At 37.2% G+C, this 20684-nt stretch overlaps 1 protein-coding gene across 5 annotated transcripts in view; it reads left to right on the top strand.

Moving 5' to 3' along the window:
- Positions 1–4022: 4022 nt before the first annotated feature.
- Stk3 (serine/threonine kinase 3) overlaps positions 4023–20684 on the top strand; it is a 272590-nt gene continuing 255928 nt past the window's right edge. For 2 of the 5 annotated variants that reach the window (XM_040293823.2, XM_078016884.1), the window contains exon 1: positions 4024–4246. In XM_040293823.2, coding sequence (XP_040149757.1) covers positions 4221–4246 — 26 coding nt within the window. In that variant the 5' untranslated portion in view covers positions 4024–4220. Of the gene's footprint in view, positions 4247–20684 lie in introns of all 5 variants that reach the window. The other 3 variants (XM_078016883.1, XM_040293824.2, XM_005316308.5) reach the window with 3 other exon arrangements.

Consider the following 20684-nt stretch of genomic DNA (forward strand, 5'->3'; position numbering starts at 1 on the left):
ATTTTTTAAAATATAGTTTTAGTTGTAGATGGACACAATATTTTTATTTATTTTGTATGTGATCCCAGGGATCAAACCCAGTGCCTTATGCGTGCTAGGCAGGTACACTATCACTGAGCCACAACACAGACCCTGTCTTAATATTTTTTAGCCCTAAAATTTGAAGGTGTTACAAAAAATATGCTTTTTGTTACTTAAAGGAACTTGGTTCCAAATTGCAGATTTTCTTATATTTCTCTTATGGCATTTCCTGTGGCTTCCAAAGGCCCATGTGTTAAAGGCCTGGTCCTTAGCCTGTGGTGCTATTGGGAGGTGGTAGCCTAGTGGAGCCTAGTGGAAGGTCTTAGGTCACTGAGGCCATGTTCTCAAAGGGGACTGTGGAAACGTGGTCCCTTCTTCTTCCTTTGTTTTTTGCTACTCGGCTGTGAGTGGTTTTACTCCACAATGTGTTACTGCCATGATGTGCCACCACAAACTAAAAGCAACAGGGCCAACCAATCATGGACAGAAATCTCAAAAACTGTGATTCAAAATAAACCTTTTCTCTTTATAAGTTAATCTTCTGAGATAATCTTATTTATTATAGTGGTGCAAAGCCCACCAACAGCAGTCAATTGAGAACTGTAGTGAGCTGTTTGATAATATAGATAAAATGCATGCTTAATCTTGATTCCAATTGGAATAGCTGGAAACAGACATAGGTCACCTTACTTCCATAGTTAAATGAAGTTGAGTGACCCTTATCTTATCTCACAATTTTCTATAGCTTCCATTTGTTCATGGATGAGGCTGCCTTATCTTTGGTGGTTGAATGATGATTTCTATGCTTTGCTTCTTGGAATCTTCAGATAGCTTCCCACAGACAAATTAAAACAGAGGCTTGAAGCATTTTATTTTTTTCTTCTAAGTACTTAAGTAGAAAAACAACTTTTTTTTTTTTTTTTCCAGTGACAATGCAAGAGGCACATTCCTGCCTCTGGGTCTTAGCACTTACCATTCCTTTGGCCTCACATTCTCTTCCTTGCTCTATCTTCATGCAGCTCTTCCCCCTCTTCCTTAGTCACCTTCTCCCTGGACATCATTTCTAAATTCCATGCTTCTCCTTCTACTTTGTATTCCCATTTCCTATGTAATTTTTCTTCTTTACCAGTTTTCACTGACATTATTCATCAGGTACTTATTTTATTGTGTTTCCCCAACTAGTATGAGAGCAGGAATTTTTGTGTATTTGTCTATTAAACCCCACAAGAGCAAGAATTTCTGTTTTTGTTTTTTTCCTATTCTCTTCACTGGTGAATCCCCCACACCTTAAGCAGTACCTGACATATTTAGTTGATCAGTCAATATTTGTTGACTTATAGTGGAATGAGGCCTGGCTTTGGATAAATAAAAGCCTGGGTTAGAATATAGACTTTCTGTTTGGTCTAGGGTAATTCACTTTAACCCTCTGAAGCTTAGTTTCCTTACCCATGAAATGAAAACAACTATCAGAAAGTTTTAAGTGTTCAACAAGATAATGTAGGCTTAGTATCTGACCTTATTGGAGTCACATCGGTTAGCCTTCTTTCCAAATTGAGAGAGATCTCAGAGATTTATTTTCTGATATTATTTCTCCTCTTTCCATAAACCTTAATTATGGGTGAACATAATCTTAAATTAGGGTCAATTGAGGGGGATCTAATTTACAAAGGATTATTACAGGAGGACTGAGGTGTAGGTGTAGGGGAACATAAGCAGTATGAAAGGAGCCCAGGGAATAGCAGAACAGTCATGACTTCTAGGCCTACAGGAACAAAGGGAAGGAAGAGTTGGGCAATTTGCCTTGAGAGGACCAGGGACTCCCTGGAACAGAGCTCGCTCTAGGGAACCTCATAGGAAGAAGACCAGGAAAATAAATAAATAGTGACCTCTCACATTCCTTTATTCCTTCGATGATTTCCTTTAGGATCTCCTATCATCAGAGACAATTATAAGTCAGAGAGTTGGGGAGTCCCAAGATGTCAATCATTCAGATTAACCCTTTGTGCAGAAAACAGGTGAAGAAGGATAGAGAGTGAATCTGGGGGAACAATAGGAAGCTTCCAGCCTAATATTTGCTGTATAAGGGACAGAGAGTAAGACTTGGTTTGGCTTTCAGTTGGCTTTCACTTTTGGGTTGGGATGATTGACCAGTAACTAGAACTTCTATACAGTGTCGTAAGTGGCATAAACAAGCCTGCACAGAGTGTTATGGACCATATAAGATGGCTATCCCTCTCTTTTTTAACACGTTTCTTTTACTTATTTATATGTGGTGCTAAGGATCGAACCCAGGGCCTCACAAGTGATAGGCCAGTGCTCTACTGCTGAGCCACAACCCCAGCCCAGAAAGTTATCTCTTCCACTACCAAATTGAAGAAGGTTGTAGGTAATGGTGTTGGCAGTTTGAGAAAGCTTTCTGAAATTCGAGAGGATGACAAATTGAGTCCATTTTAAAGTATGAGAAAAATTTTAAAAAGATGTTTCTGATTAAATGCAAAAAGATGGGAGTATGGTATGGAAGTGAGGGTGAGAGTAAGAGGTAGAATGAGATAATTTTAAGGGTACTTTCCAGAATTAATATTTTAATAATTTTTTTTTTTACCCTGTTGCCCTGTTGCTTCTGGATATTCAGTCTCTAGATCTTTAGTAAATGCAAACCAGTATAACATTTTGTAATAATTTCTCTTGTTCACAGAATTTGACTTTGTTTTAACAACAAATGGTCTTAGACTTAAAATAACTAGATTTATGGGGTAATAAAATGGCTCAAAAATAGATCATGTAAGCTATTTGCATAGTAAATCTTTTAAAAAAATTTTTTTAGTTGTAGGTGGACACAATACCTTTATTTATTTTTTAATATATATTTTTAAGTTGTCAATAGACCTTTTATTGATATGCAGTGCTGAGAATCAAACCCAGTGCCTCACATGTGCTAGGCTACCTCTCTGCCACTGAGCCATAATCCCAGCCCAATATCTTTATTTTTATTTATTTATTTGTATGTGGTACTGAGGATGGAACCTAGTGCCTCACATGTGCTAGGCAAATGCTCTACCACTGAGCTACAAACCCAGTCCATACATAGTGAATCTTCAATGCAAAAATATACTGAACTATACTTGGGTAAAGTGCAAACCGTTAAGTTTGAGTTAATATTCATATTATTTGACATTCTCTTTATATTCATTGTTTTAACTTGCCAAAAAACCCTGTATGATTCTGCACCTTGACAAATTTCTAACAAGCAAGCTCATTATACAGCAGTTGTACGTGGCCATAAGAAAGGTGACTACATATGTAATTTAAGGTCTAAACAGTGTAACACAAATGAATGCATGAAGGAGTCAATCACAACGGGATGATGGTTGTTGAGATTGGTTGGAGAAGACCAAAGAGGGAAGAAAGTAAGCTTTTCTTGAGTTCTTTTCCAGGCACCACAATTTGTGATAGGTTTGCCAGGTTAACCAATTAGCCAGCAAGACCCCAGTATACTGAATTTGGTGCACCGAGAGAGATTGCTGCAGTATATATTTTCTGTGTAATTAAGTGTAATTATTGTGAAATGGAGTGAGGCACTTGTCTGTAATCAAAATCAAACAAGAATTTCCAGAAGTATCCTGGCTACTGGAGCTACAAATGTCAAATGGTTTTGGGAAAACACAACCAATAATTATAAACAGAACTAGAGTGGGAAGCGTGGGCAGTTAGTTATACTTCAAACAGCTTCACAAGATGTTTGGGATGTATCGTTGAGAAATTTAGAGAAATGAATCAAATTAGACTGGGGAAACGCAGTAAAGGCAGGCGAAGAGCACAGTCCTGGGCCAGCGACCCTTAACAGTTTGGAGCGCCTTTTCTAGCACCCACCGCCTCTTTCTTGGCTCCATTGGCTGTACGGCTGGACCCTTCCCCCTTCCGCCCCGCCCCTGCCCACTCTCCCAGTCCCGGCCCCGCCCATGATCGGCCCTCGCCCCGCCCACCCTCCCTGGGCCGCAGCCGGCTCCGCCCACCCTCCGCGGCGCGGCGCGGCGGGGCGGGTGAGGAGGAGCAGCGCTCCCGAGCGGGGGGAGATCCGCCGCCGAGTTACAGGAAAGTTGGTCCGAGTTTTGGGAGTTTCCCTCGGGCTCGGCCGGCCGGTGCCCCGGCTCCTTTCCTCCCTCCGGCCTTTGTAGTCTCTCTTTCTGCTTCGGGCCGCCATGGAACAGCCGCCAGCGCCTAAGAGGTAACGAACGCGGAGAGCGGGGAGAAGGAGGGAAGGACGCTGGGCGGGGGTAGCTAGGCCCGGTCCTGCGGCGACCCTCTCCCGCCCGGATCCTGGCGCGATTAGGGTCCCGAGGCAGTCTGAGTGCTCGGCCGCGTCGGTCCCCAAGGCTAGGGGGCCCGAGTGGTCCGAGGCTCGCCTCGCCTCTCCTCCCCTCCCCTCCCCTCCCCTCCCCCGTGGCCAGCGGGGCCTGGCGGGCGTGGAGAGTTGTGTGGGCAGCGCCGGGCTTCGCGCGGCCCGACCTTGGGGCGGTTAGGGTTTTCCCTGCAGGCAACTTCACGAAGCCTGACCTAAAACGTGGAAATTAATTGGTCGTCTTACAACCATGTCCTTTTTCTTGTCAAACGTTCTTCATGATGTTACATTTATTTTCTTTTTTTGAGATATAGAGTTATTTGCAGTTTAAGGAATAAGTATTAATAGCTAAACTGTGTAAAACTCACTGTGGATATAGTGCACTGACAGGTGTTCTTCTCCCTACCCCCTCAAGTTCAGAAGAGTTTATGCATGCAAGACAGCAGGAATCTTAAATTAGAACCCCTTCCCCATATAGTTTTGCTTGTAAAAATAGTGATGCTTTGATATGGTATTTATTGTTAGTTTACATTTGATGTTTGATATATTGAAAATGTAAGAGGTGGGGGAACAAAGTAGACGTTTGAACTTTTACATTTGCAATGATCTTAGGAGGCTAAATCATTGTTGTTCATGGATATAAGTTCATAATGTGCATCCCTGCTCCCCAGGAATTAAACAACTAATTGTTTGATGGTGTGTAAAACATTTGGTTTTTAATTTATAAAATAAGTATACTAATCTTTCTCCCAGAGAGTGCTGTTGTGAAGATTAAAGAGCTAATGTGCTTTGATACCTAAATAGATGAAAAGTGTTGAATTCACAAACATGGAATAATTAAAAAGGTAGGGACTTTGGGGCCTATTGTGAATTGTGTGACTAGTTACCTGAGCCTTAAAGCCTGGAAACCATCTGTTCAAGTGAGAAAAGGAGGGTGTGGAGAGGTTCCAAAAGGACCTCCTGTCAAGACCTGTGAAAGCAAGTCAATAGAGAGATCTATTGAGCATTTTGTAAGGTGTCTATCTTCTGGTACTCACTGTGTACTTAGTTTTGATACTATTGAAGAAAATCGGGAATATTTTTTTTTTCCTTTCTCTCTGCTTTGGAAGTACTGTTAGGGGGCACTGCTGACATAATGTCACAGGCCAACTTGAACAACTTTGCGATTGAAGTAGAATCTCTCTGTATTGATTAGCTCTGTGTGAGTTATCAGAGTGATGGAGCACTTGCCTCCCATGTGTGAGGCACTGGGTTCAATCCCCAGCATCACATAAAAATAAATAAATAAAAGAAAGGTATTGTGTCCATCTACAACTTAAAAAAAAAAAAAGGAATCCATTGTCTTACGACAACTGGAGGAGTTAGGGGAAGGTGTGAGTATTTTATGCTTTTCAAATTGGTGATTGTTCATTTAACAGGCTTATTTTTAACTCTCTTCATAGATTTATTTTGACCTAGAAAGGCATTTCTTGTTAGTGTTTTTTGCTTTTTTTCTTTCCCTGAGAGACAGGGTCTCACCATGTTGCCCAGCCTATGCTTGAACTCTGGGGCTCATGTGATCCTCCTGCCAAAGCCATCTGAGTAACTGAGACTACAGGTGAAACTAAGCCCCCAGCTCAAGCACACATTTTTGAGGAACAAAACATATGTGATATTAATCCATTTTATTTGAATCTCTTAAAAATTTCATAGCATTTTCATATTATAATATTTTATCCTCCTGACAACCCCATGGAGTAGGATGAATTATAGGCAGTAATCCTGTTTTATAACTGAGTAACAGAGTTTGCCACATGGAAGGCTATGACAGGAATTACTGACAGTAAGTTTTTGGGTTGCCCCTATTGATCATTACCTCCTAATAGTAAAGCATAATTACCATTTTTGAGGTCATATTGTTTTCCACGAAATTTATACAGTAACGTGCTACCTAACAATGGGACTTGTTTGTAGAAATTCATTGTTTGGTGATTTTGTTGTGCAAATATAGTGTGTAAAGCTATGTAGATGGCTGTAATGTCATTATGCACTGTAGTGTGTGTGGTCTTGAAATGTGGCTGTGTGGCACATGACTGTAAATACATTCTTTTGTTGAATCATCTTAAGAAATAGTGATCCTGGCTCTGTCACTTACTATGTTCTAAATTTAAATTTCCTCATCTGTAGAATATGGGGGATTAATAATGAAGTCACAGTGAAGTACTTAGCATAGTACTTCATAATATGTTCAATAATGTTAGTTGTTAACTTGTATTTTGCTTATTAAATGAGACTCAGAGAGGTTAAATAATTCGGTTAAGTAGAGAAGGTGGCAAAACCCTGAATCTGATTGTGAAGGCTGTATAATCTTATTGTTGTACAGTGATACCTTTTTTGAAGCTTTCTTAACATTCAGTAATGTAGTGGTCATCTTTGTCTGCCATTTCTTGGTTTCCTTTGCTTATTCTCTTCTTAATCTCTCTAAGAGTGCTATTTAGCGTTTCTGCCTTGAGTAGTACTTCCTTAGTGTTCAGACACTTTTACATGGTCATATCTGTGTTGCAGCAACTGCTGCTGCTCAATTGGCATTTTTGCCTTCCACGCCATTCATTCCCAAGATTTTCAGCAATGACTTCTAACTGAGCACTTTAGTTCAGTGGTTTTCCAAAATATTTTAACAGAAACATTTTAATAACAGAAAAGCTCTGAAGAGTAGGGACAGTGCTCCAAGAACCTGGTTCCTAATCCCTATTTCTTTTCCTTTTTTGTTGTTCTATAGAACCTCCTAATGTACTACACAGTTTGCTTTAGTTTATCCTGCAGGTTGCTTCTGATTTATTTTGCTAAAACATTACTTCAGTTATACTACACCTTTCTTTGGGATTAGAGAAACACTTGTCTACTTAGTATCCAAAGCCTCTGTCACTTGATCTCCCCTTTAGCCTTCAGTTACTCTTCTCCAAGGTGAATCTGTCCTCATAAACTTAACCCCGTTATTCTTTATTTAGGTTATAGGCTATGAGTACTCCTAATTTTGCCTTTGATTATTCTTAAAAGTTCTTAGGGTCTCCCCCCACCCCCAATCTGTTCTATTTCTTCAAGGCCTGCTTCATAAAGTATCTTTTTGAGTACTTTCTAGCCTGAACTATTTCTCTATATTCCTAATATACTCATTCGATTATATGACATCTTCCTGTTCTTTTTTTTTTTTTAAGAGAGAGTAAGAGAGAATTTTTTATTATTTATTTATTTTTTTTGGTTTTCGGCAGACACAACATCTTTGTATGTGGTGCTGAGAATCGAACCCTGGCTGCATGCATGCCAGGCGAGCGTGCTACCGCTTGAGCCACATCCTCAGCTCCCTTCCTGTTCTTTTTTATTATTAAATTTTGGGCCTCCAGAAGACAATGGGGACTAATTTGATTTTTTTCTTTATAGTTGGACAGCATGCCTTTATTTTATTTATTTATTTTTATGTGGTGCTGAGGATTGAACCCAGTGCCTCACATGTCCAAGGCAAGCCCTGTACCATTGAGCTACAGCCCCAGCCCATGGGGACTAATTTATAAACATATAAACATATATCACACCCTCCAACTTAAGAGAGACAATATTTCCAATATATTTGAAGCCCCCTGTGTAAAAAATCTCTTCTCAAATATATTCCCTTCCCATTCCCAAAAGGGTGATTATAGTTCTGAATTGGGTATATGTCCTTCCTATACCTGTTTTTATATTTTTAGCATACACATACCTACATCAAACATATCACACACATATACACATATCTAGTGTTAATCTCAGCTTCATCTCTGATTTGTAATTTGCTTCTTTGGGTATCATTCTTCTCTGGGAGTTGAAAATTGTGGGGTTAAGAATTATGACTCAAGAGTTCTAGACAATCTGAAAGGCACCTCTCACCCTCTCTCTTCATTGATTTGGTTTCTCTCATAAGACTTGTGTAAAACATGATTAATACCCTTGTCACTGACTTGAGCGCCAGACTGACTTAGAATCCCAGCTTTCCTTAACAGGTCTGTTATAGAAATCTTCAGAAGCATGAGAACTCTGATTACTAGCAGGTATGTAATTGTATAAAATGTTCTGCAAAAATAGATAGAATATTGTTGATTAAAGAAATACACTTTCCCAGATAGGTCTTGTTCCTCAACTAGATTATAAGATTAGTAGTTATTTATTAAAACTTGTCAATTAAGGTATAGTTGGAAGAGAGTTGGTGTTGGTATGAAATAGTGAAAACACTGGAAGGATAATAATAGAATAAGTTATTGAAGCACATGCTCAAGACAGATGAGGAAAGTTCTTTGATTTAAGTTATAGTTAGATTCTGTGTGTGTGTTTTTTTAAAAGTACTTTGGGGGAAGTTGAAGACTGAAGTTAAAATGTTAGGGTTTCAGTCAGAATATATTCATATTGCAGGGCACTGTGGTACATATCTATACTACCAGTGACCTGAGAGCCTGGGGCAGGAGGATCACAAGTATGAGGCCCACATTGGCAACCTAGTAAGACCCTGTCTTTAAAAACAATGAAGAAGAAGAAGAGCAGGGATGCAGCTCAGTTGTAGAGTGCCCCTGGGTTCATTTCCCAGTATTGCAAAGAACATTAACACAAATAAAAGGTGAAGGTAAGAAAAATATAAGGGCAGATGTTTCTATGAATAGATGGATGATAATGGAATGAAAAAGAAAGGTAAAATGATGAATATATAGGAGAATAACATAGAAAGTCTTCATGTACTTCTTAATATGAAGAGCCTCATTAGCCTGTAGCATCTGTAGCATTGATCCTAGGCCTGGAATTAGAAAAATAGATGACAGAGAACTCTCATCTCTCAGGATTTGAATTGGGTGGGACAAAGCAGCAAACCAACTAAATAGATAGTAGAATATTAGGAATATCATGAAAATAACTGCAATGAAAAGAGGGGGTGGACTTCATTTTATGTCCACTTTACTAATTTATATGTCCTTGGAGTGTTGGAAGGTAAATTCTTCTGCGTTTATTGTTGGAGAGATTCATGAGTTGAAGAGCTGATGTTGTCTTTGAGAAGATGAACTCTTAAGAACTCTTAAAAAAACAACACAGCCATGCCTGTACCCAGTGGGTGGGGAGGCTGAGTCAGGAGAATTGCCAATTCAAAGCCAGCCTCAGGAATGGTGAGTTGCTAAGCAACTCAGTGAAACCCTGTTTCTAAATAAAACACAAAATAGGACTGGGGATGTGGCTCAGTGGTCAAGTACCCCTGAGTTCAATCTCTGGTATCAACAAAACAAAACAAAACACAAAAACAGCATTCTATGGGAAGTTTCTAATTTTATATCATTCACTTTACCTTATTTTTTATGTTTTGCTGGACATTGAACTCTGGGTTTTACACATGCTAAGCACACCTACACTCCCAGCCTGGAAGTTTCCAACTTTAGAGGCAGACAAGTAGATATAATGTCTAAAGTAGTCTAAGGAGAAAAGAACACAGCAAACAGGAACATCTCTTTAACAGTTGTTAGAGAGATGGTCCTTAAAGCATATGCTCTCTTTAGGTTTTGGTGGTTAATTTAGGATGATGTCAGCTCCAATAAAATCGATTTAGGCCCTTTCAAGGGGAATAGTCAATGACATTTTCTTGTTGGAGAGAGGGACTATGGCAGTGAAATCTGGAGCCATTCTAGGTGAGCAGTCTTCATTTGTACTTTAAGACAGTTGAGAAATGTGTGTTGACTGTAGGCAATGATTAATTTATTTATTATTCATTCAGGGGACAAGATATAGAATGTACGAATATTGAAGAATTTGAAAGAAATGTAAAGAAAGATAATACATATGAAACAAACTAGGTTAAAATTTGCTTTTCTGAAATAATATAAGCACTTATTCCACAAAGCTTTAATAATGCAAGGTTTAAATCTAACACTTCTTGTTTGGATTGTAACGGAAACATGAGTGCTTAGAATTTGTGAAGAATTTCATTTTTTTTGTTTTTAAAAAATTCCACTGCAATGGAATTTTCTCTAATTGAACTAGAATTTATCTCTAGTTGAACTAGATATTGTCACTTCAGGCCATTGTATATTAGTGGCTTTCAAAAAACATTTTTTAAACAGATACTGAGACTCAGTACAGAGTTACATATATACTACTCAAACAGAAGTTTCATGAAATGTGTTTTCTATTTGGTTTCAGTAAAAAAATAATGATCATGATCCACTAAATTATTTTCATGACCCACTGATGGGTTGTGATTTGTAGTTTGAAAAAATATAATGTGTGTATGTATTAGTGACAGAAAATTGATTTTATTTTCATCTTTATTCTGTTGCTTAATATAGGTGATGGCATTACCAAAGAAGTCCAGAAAGGTGTTAGTTACTGTATCCATGCATAAAGATTCTACAAAGGAAAGAGGTGAAGGAGAGAGAGGAAACTCATATTTTAAAATGATAGTATTTGGAATACTTCATATTGTCTCAAAGTATGGAAAAATTAGAAATGATTATCTGTAATGTCTGAAAGGAATTTAAACATTTTTTTTTGTAGTTGTAGATGGACAGCATGTCTTTATTTTATTTGTTTATTTTTATTGGTACTGAGGATTGAACCCAGTGCCTCACACATGCTAGGCGAGTGCTCTGACACTGAGCTACAGCTCCAGCCCCTGAAGTTTTTTTTAAAAATTATTTTATTAGTTAGTTGTTGTTGGACCTTTATTTATTTTTATGTGGTGCTGAGGATCAAACCCAGTGCCTCACACATGCTAGGCAAGTGCTCTACCACAGAGCTACAACTCCAGCCCTGATATCTGACAGTTTATAGAGAAAAATGTAAAGTATGAAGGTTACTTTGAGGCAAAGGCTCTTATAGAGTATACTGACCCCCTGCACTGGAATGTCCAACTGTAATTATGATGCCCTCAATTTTTGACTCTCTATCAATTTCAGCTTCTCTAACTCCCAAAGGTCTTTCCATTTTCTTCTAAAGAGAAAATTTATCCTTTCTGATAAAACCTTTCTTTTATCTTAAGCTTTACTTTGAGCTTCTTTTTTTGTTGTGATTTTATTTGAATTGCCTCATATGTTAGAATTGTTCTAATTTCAAGAAGGCTTTAGCTCATAGAATAAATATTCTATATTTGAAATGTTTTATCATAACTTTTTCTAGAGTCTCAAGTTGAATAAATGGAAAGATACATATGTAAATATGAATATTTAAAGTAATTTTTTGTTACATGCTATGAATATTAAAGTTCAGATTTCCTTGAATTTCTTTTTTAAAAAATATATTTATTTTTTAGTTTTAGGTGGACATAATATCTTTATTTTATTTTTATGTGGTGCTGCAGGTCAAACCCAGTGCCTCACGCATGCCAGGCGCGCATGCTACCACTTGAGCCACATCCCAGCCCCAGATTACCTTGAATTTCTGAGAGTTCATCGAAGGTTATATCTTGAAAAATGACTTCATGAAATGAGAATTACTGAAAGCTGTTAACATGATAATTAGTATAAGTAGTATTGTATTGGACTCTAAATTAGTCTATAGATTTATATGATACCAGGCATCTTAATAAAGAGGTGAATTAAGCAACATTTTCAGGTGTTTCCAGCTATTATTATATATAAGTACATATCACTTCTTTGATACATACTTTTTTTTTTTAGTACCAGGGATTGAACCCAGGGGGGCTTAACCACTTAGCCACATGACCCCCCCTTTTTTTTTAAAGATTACCTTTTTAGTTGTAGATGGACACAATATCTTTATTTTGTTTATTTATTTTTTTATATGGTGCTGAGGATTGAACCCAGTGCCTCCCACATGCTCGGCAAGTGTTCTACCACTGAGCCACAACCCCAGCCCCCCCACAACCCTTTTAAAATATTTTATTAGAGATAGAGTATTGCTGAGTTGCTTAGGGCCTCGATGAATTGCTTAGGGCCTCGCTAAGTTGCTGAGGCTGGGTTTGAACTCTTGATCTTTATGTCTCAGGCTCCTGAGTTGTTGGGATTACAGGTGTGTGCCTCCTTACCCAGCTGATACATACATGTTTAATAACTGGTGAAATTGTTGAGCATTTGTAATTCCATGGGTGGGTTAGAATTATTCTTTGCTAGATTATTTTTTCATATTTAGGATTTTTGGTTTTCTGAAATGTGGGACCTAGAGTTCTATAATTAGAAAGGAATGCAAGTTTAACTTCTTTTTGTAATTTAGGTGAACTTTTATATATTTGAGGAAAGCAAAAACTGAAGATAATAGGCAGCTAATTGTTCTCATTTTGTCTCTCTGGAGTCATTCAGTCTCTCTCTGTTGGGTTGCTCATTCTCTTTCTTGGGAAAACTGACTTTCTTAGTGATTACATCTTCTGGTAGAAATTAACTCTCAGCCTTGGTTCATTCATTTGCTCCTTTTTCACACGTTCATAATCATTAATTGATTGCCTTCCAAATTCCAGATGCTAAGTACATTGGTAAACAAAACAGAGGAGATCTTTGCTTTCATAGAACTTACACTCTAGTTGGAGTGTGGGCTGTGAGAGATAAAAGTAGCATGTACTGATAGAGAAAAATGGCAGAACCTTTTTAATAGGACAGTTGGAGGAGGCTTCTTTGAGGAGATGATATTTAAGCTGCTACATGACATTGAGAAATTGTCGGTGATGTGAGGAGCCAGAATACTGGAGAGGTATTCTAATCAGAGAAAAATCCATGAGAATGACTAGAGGGGCAAAGAGCTTACTGTGTGGGAGAAATTGAAATGAGGCCATTGTGGCTGGGTGCAGAATGTGGCTAGATAAGGTTAGAAAGATGGGCAGAGAGTCAGTGATACAGGGGATGGAAAGGAATTTGGATTTGTCAGATTGCCATGGGCTCTCATTAAAGGGGTTTAAGCAGGATTTTAAACAATTTGTATTAAAACATTTTTTTTTTTTTAGTTGTGGATGGACATGATATCTTTATTTTATTTTTTTGTGGTGCTGAGGATAGAACCCAGTGCCTCACACGTGCTAGGCAAGTGCTCTGCCACTGGGCCATAACCTCAGCCCAGCAATTTGTATTTTAAAACTATCATTATGGTTGATTTGATTGGAGTAGATTGTAGAGGGTTAAGTGTTAAGTCAGAAATGAAGACTACTGCAAGAATTCATGGTTAGAGATGGTGGTATCAGTGGAGGTGGAGAGAAGTGGACAGATTTAAGTTATGTTTTCAAGTTAGAAATGAAGGATTAGCTGAAAGGAATGATGAAGAAAGAAGAATCAATCCTGGCTCTTATGTTTTGGGTTTGAGCAACTTGGGGTTGGGTTTGAACAATTTTGGGTGAAGACTAAAAGAGGAACAGGCTTGAATGTCTCTATTTTCTTCCTTGGAATTCCATACTTTCAGGAAAGTGATTCTTAATTGGTCCAAAATGTCATATTAGGTGGTTCCTTTAGAAGAAGAGGGTAGGAAGGAAATAATGAACACTAACTTCTATTTTTTTTAATCTCTTGCTTTCACCAGGTTAAAAAATGGGAACCATACCTAGACTTTGTTAGGTATTGAAATGTTCAGATGTTTTGGCTGTGATCTGCAGGTTTTTTTTTTAACATTTTTATGTAGAAACATAAAATATCAGCATAAAAATGCATGGCTTGGTGAATTATAAGACAGAACCTTTGTAATCACCAGTCAGGTTAAGAAATAAAATTTGTCTCACTCCCTAGAAGTCTCTTCTCTTTTGTGTTCTCTGTCACCATCACAACCATTTTTCTCACAAGTAAACTACTATCCTGGTTTTCATAAGTAATAACCTAAATATGTATTGCTAGATACTCTAGGTAAGCCTTGGTAAAAATTAGTTTTGATATGAATTATCACTTTTAGTGTTTAGATTAGCCCTCTATAGTTTTTTCTTTTCCTTGTTTAAGAACTCAGGTTGGTTGAACTGTGGTTTCTCACAATCTGCGTTTTGCCGATTGCTTATTCAAGGTTTGGTTCAACATATTCCTTTGTCCTTTTCTGTAGATGGGCAGCTGGAACCAGAGATGGATGAAACTCAAATTCGATCCCTTAGGCATTGTTAGAGGTGGGGTTTGGCAAGACAGTAGGAATCTTTTAATATTAAATGGTTTCTCTTTTTTGTATGTGTGAGGTTAGCAACTGTTAATGATTAGTAATTATTTAATTCATTGAATGTTGCAAAATGGTGAACTTCTAAATGCATCCTTTTATTATGAATGTTTTTGTAAAGTCATTTCCCTTCACTTCCTATTTGATTATCCAGAGGTGTCATTTATAAAGGAAAGACAGGATAAATGCTTATTTCTTTCCCATTATTTATCAGTTTTCAAGATAATGAATGAATTTCCTCTCTTCTAAAGGGGATCGCTCTTGTCTTTTAAATGTCATTATGAGCTGATGAATTTTTATCTGTTGTGATTACTGTTATTAAAACTCAAAATCTCCCATCTTTGGTCCATGGGAGTTTTTTCAGGAGAGAACACGACCCTACTGGTCTTTGATAGTTTCCTTGCTGCCTGCTGTAATAAGATACCAGGACTTATTTTGTATGTTTCATGTTCCAGATCCAGAAGCAACCAAGTCTCCAAGAAGCCTGAGTTTCTTTTAGTGAGAAATACTATTTCAAGACCTTAACCTGGGGGCTGGGGTTGTGGCTCAGCGGTGGAGTGCTTGCTTAGCATGTGCGAGCAAGGTCCTGGGTTCAATCCTCAGCACCACATGAAAATAAATAAATAAAAGGTGTTGTGTCCAACTACAACTAATAAATATATATTTATATATTTTTTAAAAAGACCCTTACCTGGGTACTGAGAGCCTGTTACTTTTAGTAGCTTTTAATTCATATGTAGGAGAACTGATAATTCTTTCAAACTGTGGGATATTCTGTTAAAAAGAGTGACAGCACTGTTTTGAGTTCCTTTCTCTGGTTAATATCTCCATTACACCTTTATTTTTAAGTTTGAGTTAGAAATTAAGTGTGAGTAGAGTGAAATTATGTAGCAAATTATTTAGAGTAGACTTTTATCTTCATGTTCTACTTATTTACTCTGATTACTCTTTAACTTATTTCTTTCTCATTTTTTTTGGTGGTACTGGAGATTGAACCCAGGGACATGCTCTGCTACTGAGCTACACCCTCAGCCCTTTTATTTTATATTTTTGAGTCTGGGTCTTGCACCAAGGCTGACTTCGAACTTGTGATTTTACTGCCTCTTTAATCTCTGGGATTATGGGCATGTGTCACTGTTCCCAGCACTTTCTCAGTTTTGTTTGAGGCGACCTAGTGTCTTCTTTTCTTAAACAAAAAAGATATAGAAAATAATACACCACCACTTTCCATGAAGCCAGCTTTCAGGCCTTATTTTTTTAGGTAGAACATTTCATCTTTCTTGTCATTGTATACATAAAAATATCTGTGTACAAACAAAGAAAATGTCAAGGGAAATTGAAGACTGCTTTATAAATCTACTCCAAAGCGTAAAATGAGAAATTGTAGAATTTAAATGTCAAATATTGTGCCTTTAGTTTTGATGTTAGCCCCTCTTGTATTTTTTTTTTAATGTGTGTGTGTGTGCCTTGAATAAATAAAATTAAGTATTTATCTGGGTAACACAATTGGTAATTTCCATTTTCAGTGTCTTATATAACAATAGAGGAAAGAGACCTGGGTTAAATCCCCAGTACTATCAACAAAATAAACAACAAGAAATAAGAATCAGATTGAGCAAGAAATTCCATAAAATTCCAGTGGGAATTAAAAATAAATGTACTAGTTAATGCTTGAAAAAAAATTTTTTGAGGGGCTGGGGTTGTGGCTCAGCAGTAGAGTGTTCACCTACCACATATGAGGCTCTGGATTTGATCCTCAGTACCACATATAGATAAATAAAGGCGTTGAATCCAACTACAACTAAAAAAAAGCCCATGAAATTCCCAAGGTGTTTTTTTTTTTTTTTTTTTTTAATTGTCATTTGGAGCATTACCTACATGGGACTCATGGTATTTCCAAAGTTAATTGGAATTTCAGAGGCTATTTATGCCTGTATAAATATAACAGTGTTACATTTATAATAGTTATTTTTTAATTTTTTGGGTACCAATGATAGAACTCAGGGGCATTGGACCACTGAGCTACATCCCTAGCCCTATTTTGTATTTTATTTAGAGACAGGGCCTCACTGAGTTGCTTGGTGACTTGCTGTTGCTGAGGCTGGCTTTGAACACATGATCCTCCTGCCTCAGCCTCCTGAGCTGCTAGGCCATGTTTAATATTTTAAGGGTTCCCCGTACTGTTTTCAGCATTAGTTCCCACTAGCAATACAGAAGAGCTCCAAGTGTTCCATATGTTTACCAGCACTTTCTATTTTCTGGGTTGGTTTATTTGTTTCTAATGAAAGCTATCATAAAGAGTATAAAACAGTATCTCATTGTGGATTTGATTTCCATTTCTTTATTGGTTGGTCTTGTAGGGCTACTTTTTAATAAACTACAGGTTACTTGAACATGAGTATCTGATACTGTGACAGTTACTCTGGTAACTGAGATTACTGCTGGGTAGTGTATTTCTTGACATCTATTGAGATTTATCACATAATTTTTCCCCCTTAATTCTGTTAATGTGATGAATTATATTTACTGATTTGTGTGTATTTAACCATCCTTTCATCCCTAGAGTAAAACCTACTTGTTTATGGTATAAAAATCTTATTAATGTGTTGTTAAGCACAATTTATTAATATTTTATTGGTCTGTAATTTTCTTTCCTTGATGTGTCCATATCTGGTTTTGGTGTGTGATAGATATTGGCTTTAGAGAATTTGGAAGTGTTCCCTTTGTGTAATAATTTGAGGATTATTGATAGTACTTATTCAAAGGATTGGTAGAATTCAGTTGAGAATCCATCTTATTTTGGGCTTTTCTTTGTTGGAAGGCTTCTTGTTCCTACTTGTATTTCAACATTTTACTGGTTGTTTAAGTTTTCTATGTCCTCTTAATTCAGTTTTGGCAGATAACATTTGTCTAAAAATTTATCCATTTCTTCTAGGTTTTCCAATTCATTTGAGTATAAACTTTCAAAAAAGTCCCTAATGATCTACTGAATTTCTTAGATGTCTGTGATGATTTCTCCTCTTTCATCTCTAACTATTTTGGTTTTTCTCCCTTTTTCTTTTTGTTTGTTTGGTCAAGGGCTTATCAATAGTGTTTATCTTTTCAAATAATCTAATCTTTGTTTCATCAATCCCTTGTATTTTTTTTCAAATTCTTAAATTTATTGATTCTGCTTCTCATCTTAATTCTTTCCTTCCTTCTACTGGTTTTGGAATTGGCTTGTACTACTTCTTTTTAAAAAATATTTATTTTTTATTTTAGGTGGACACAATATCTTCATTTTATTTTTATGTGGTGTGGAGAATCGAACCCAGCGAGCGCGCTACCACTTGAGCCACATCCCCAGCCCCCCCTGTACTTCTTTCTTAAGGGTCTTGAGATTTCATGAGTAGGTTTTTATTTGGGATCTGATTTTCTTATATAGCCACTCATTTCTATAAACTTTCCTCTTAGAATTACCTTCAGTAGTGTCCCAGTGGTTCTGGTATGTTGTATCACTGTTCATATTTGGGTCAAAGAATTTTAAAATTTCTCCCTTGGTTTTTTTCTCTTGCTCATTCATCATTCAAAAGAGTATTGTTCAATTTCTGTGTGTTTATATAGTTTTGGTAGGTTTTTTTGGTGTTGATTTCTAATTTCATTTCATTATGATCTGGTAAGATGCAAGGAATTCTATCTTTTTTTTAGTGTTTGCTAAGAGTTGCTTTGTGGCAAAAAATATTGTCTATTTTGGAGAAGGTTCCATGTGCCTCTGAGAAGAAAATGTATTCCCTGTTGTTGGATGAAATATTCTATTGATGTCTGTTAGGTCCATTTGCTTTATAGTATTTTTGAGTCCAAAGAGTCTTTACTGAGTTTATGTCTGTGTGACTTATCTAATAATGAGAGAGATGTGTTGAAACCAGTTTTGTACTGGGGTCTATCTGGGACTTCCTTTGAGTACTTTCTCTTTTATGTGATTAGTTAATGCACATTTGGGGCATAAATATTTATTATTCTTGGATTATTCCCTTCACAAATATAAAGGGACCTTCTTTGTCTCTTATTAATTTTGGTGTGAAATATGCTTTGTTAGATATAAGCTATTCCTGCTTATTTCCAGGCTCCACTTGCATAGTATATTAATTTCCATCTTTTCACTCTTAGCCTGTGACTGTCTTTGCCTGTAAGGTGTATTTCTTGCAAACAGCATATAGTTGGGTGTTACATTTTAATCCATTCTTCCAGTCTGTGTCTTTTAATTGGAGAGTTGAGATCATTTACTTTCAGTGTTATTATGGAGAGATGCCATTTTGATTTACACATTGTGTTTAATTTGGTGCTGTTTTTCATTTGCTTAGGTAATATTCAAATGAGATTTGTTCTTTTGTGAGCTCTGAGGTTTGCTTTTTATTTCTTCTGTGTGCAATATTTGTTTAAGTTCTGTAGTGCTGCTTAGTAGTCATGAATTCTTTTAGGTTTTGCTTATTTTGGAAGGTTTCTATTTCATCTTCAATTTTTGAATGATACTTTGCTGGTTACAGCAGTCTTACTTGACAGTTTCTTTTAGGTCTTGGCACACATTGTTCCAAGCCCTTTTGGCTAGTAGAGTTTGTTTTGAGAAATCAGTAGACTCTAATTGGCTTGCTTCTAAATGTGACTTGATGTTTTTTTCTCTTGAGGCTTTTAAAAATCTATCCTTTTGTATGTTAGGCATTTTAATTATAATGTGTCATGGAGAGGTTCTATTTTGATTTGTCTATTTGGGGTTCTGAATGCCTCCTGTGTCTGAATGTTCCTTTCACTCTGAAGGTTGGGAAAATCATCTGTTATTATTTCCATAAGGAGTTTATCCATTTCATCAGTTCCAGAGATTCTTAAATTCGGTCTTTTCATGTTTTCCCAGAATTCTTGTATATTATTATCATGGTTACTTTTTTTTTTCCTTAATACTGTCATTGTTAATACATCCAGTTCAAGGCCGATCACTTTGTCTTCTAGCTCTGAGATTCTGTCTTTAGCATGGCCTACTCTATTAGACTTTAAATCGAACCTTTATTTTGATTTATTGTTTCTTTCATTTCCAATATTTGTTTGGTTCTTTTTTAATATTTCTATCTCCTTATTGAATTTATCATTCATATTCTGTGCTAACTTAATTCCTTCAGTTTTTTGTGTGTTCTCTTGTAATTTGTTGATCATTATTTTTTTAATTCCTTATCTGATATTTTATCCACTTTAATATTTTTTGGGGTCATTTGCTAGTGAATTATGGCCTTTAGAAATTGTTGTGTTAGCTTTCTTTTTCCTATTTCTTGTATTCATGTGTTGGGTTTTATGCATCTGTTGGAAGAGATTCTCTTCCACTCTTATGTATGGGCTGTTTTAGGGCACAGTATTTAATTGTTGAAGTGTTCTAGAGTGATATGTAAAAGGCGAGTGACTCACCCAAGACGGAGATTCAACCAAGAGATTTTATTGGGGGGCTGCCTGAAGGGGAAGAAAAGGAGAGGCAGAGAGAGGAGAGGAGGAGGGCAGAGAATAGAGAAAGAGAGCAGAAAGAGGAGGGAAAGAAGATGAAGAGGGCAGAGAGCCCTTTGGCTTAAGAAGAGTTGGGTAGGCGATGTGGCGGGTGCTGATTGGCAGGGTAACTCAGGAAAGGGCGAGCAGACACTTGGACACTGTGTCCCATGGGGATTGGTTGAGAACACTTTTGAATTTGGCGCTCTTCACCTTGGTGCTCTTCGGAGAAGAGGGGGGGGGTAAGGGATTACGTGATGTTCTTCTCGCAAGTCAGAGACTTAACTTTAGCGGGGAGTCTCCCACACACCCAACAATATGGATGGAGACCCCGTCATAGGTGTGGTGTCTACTGCTTCTGTGTTACTTCTCTGTTTTTGCTATAGCAATGAATGTCGGTAGGTGGGACCAGGGGCCCCGCTCCCAGGTGTTTTAACTTGGGGCTGGTAGTTAGTTTGGATTTTTTGTCTCTTCTATTCATTAAAGTCTAGCTGAAGATTGTCGTTAATTTGTGTTTGGAGCGAGGTGTACTGTCTTTTGGTTGAGTTTAGTTCAGAGTTTCTACCCTGTGAACTTACAGTGTCCTCATAGTACCTCACAGAATAGGGAGAAACAAACAGTAATATCAATGCAAATAATATACAACATTAAATACTTGGTTCCTACTGTGACATCCACAATGTTAACTGCTACAAAACTCAGAAATGGTAGGGTCAGC

Source organism: Ictidomys tridecemlineatus, chromosome 7 (genome assembly GCF_052094955.1).
Source record: "Ictidomys tridecemlineatus isolate mIctTri1 chromosome 7, mIctTri1.hap1, whole genome shotgun sequence".
NCBI classification, from domain to species: Eukaryota; Metazoa; Chordata; class Mammalia; order Rodentia; family Sciuridae; genus Ictidomys; species Ictidomys tridecemlineatus.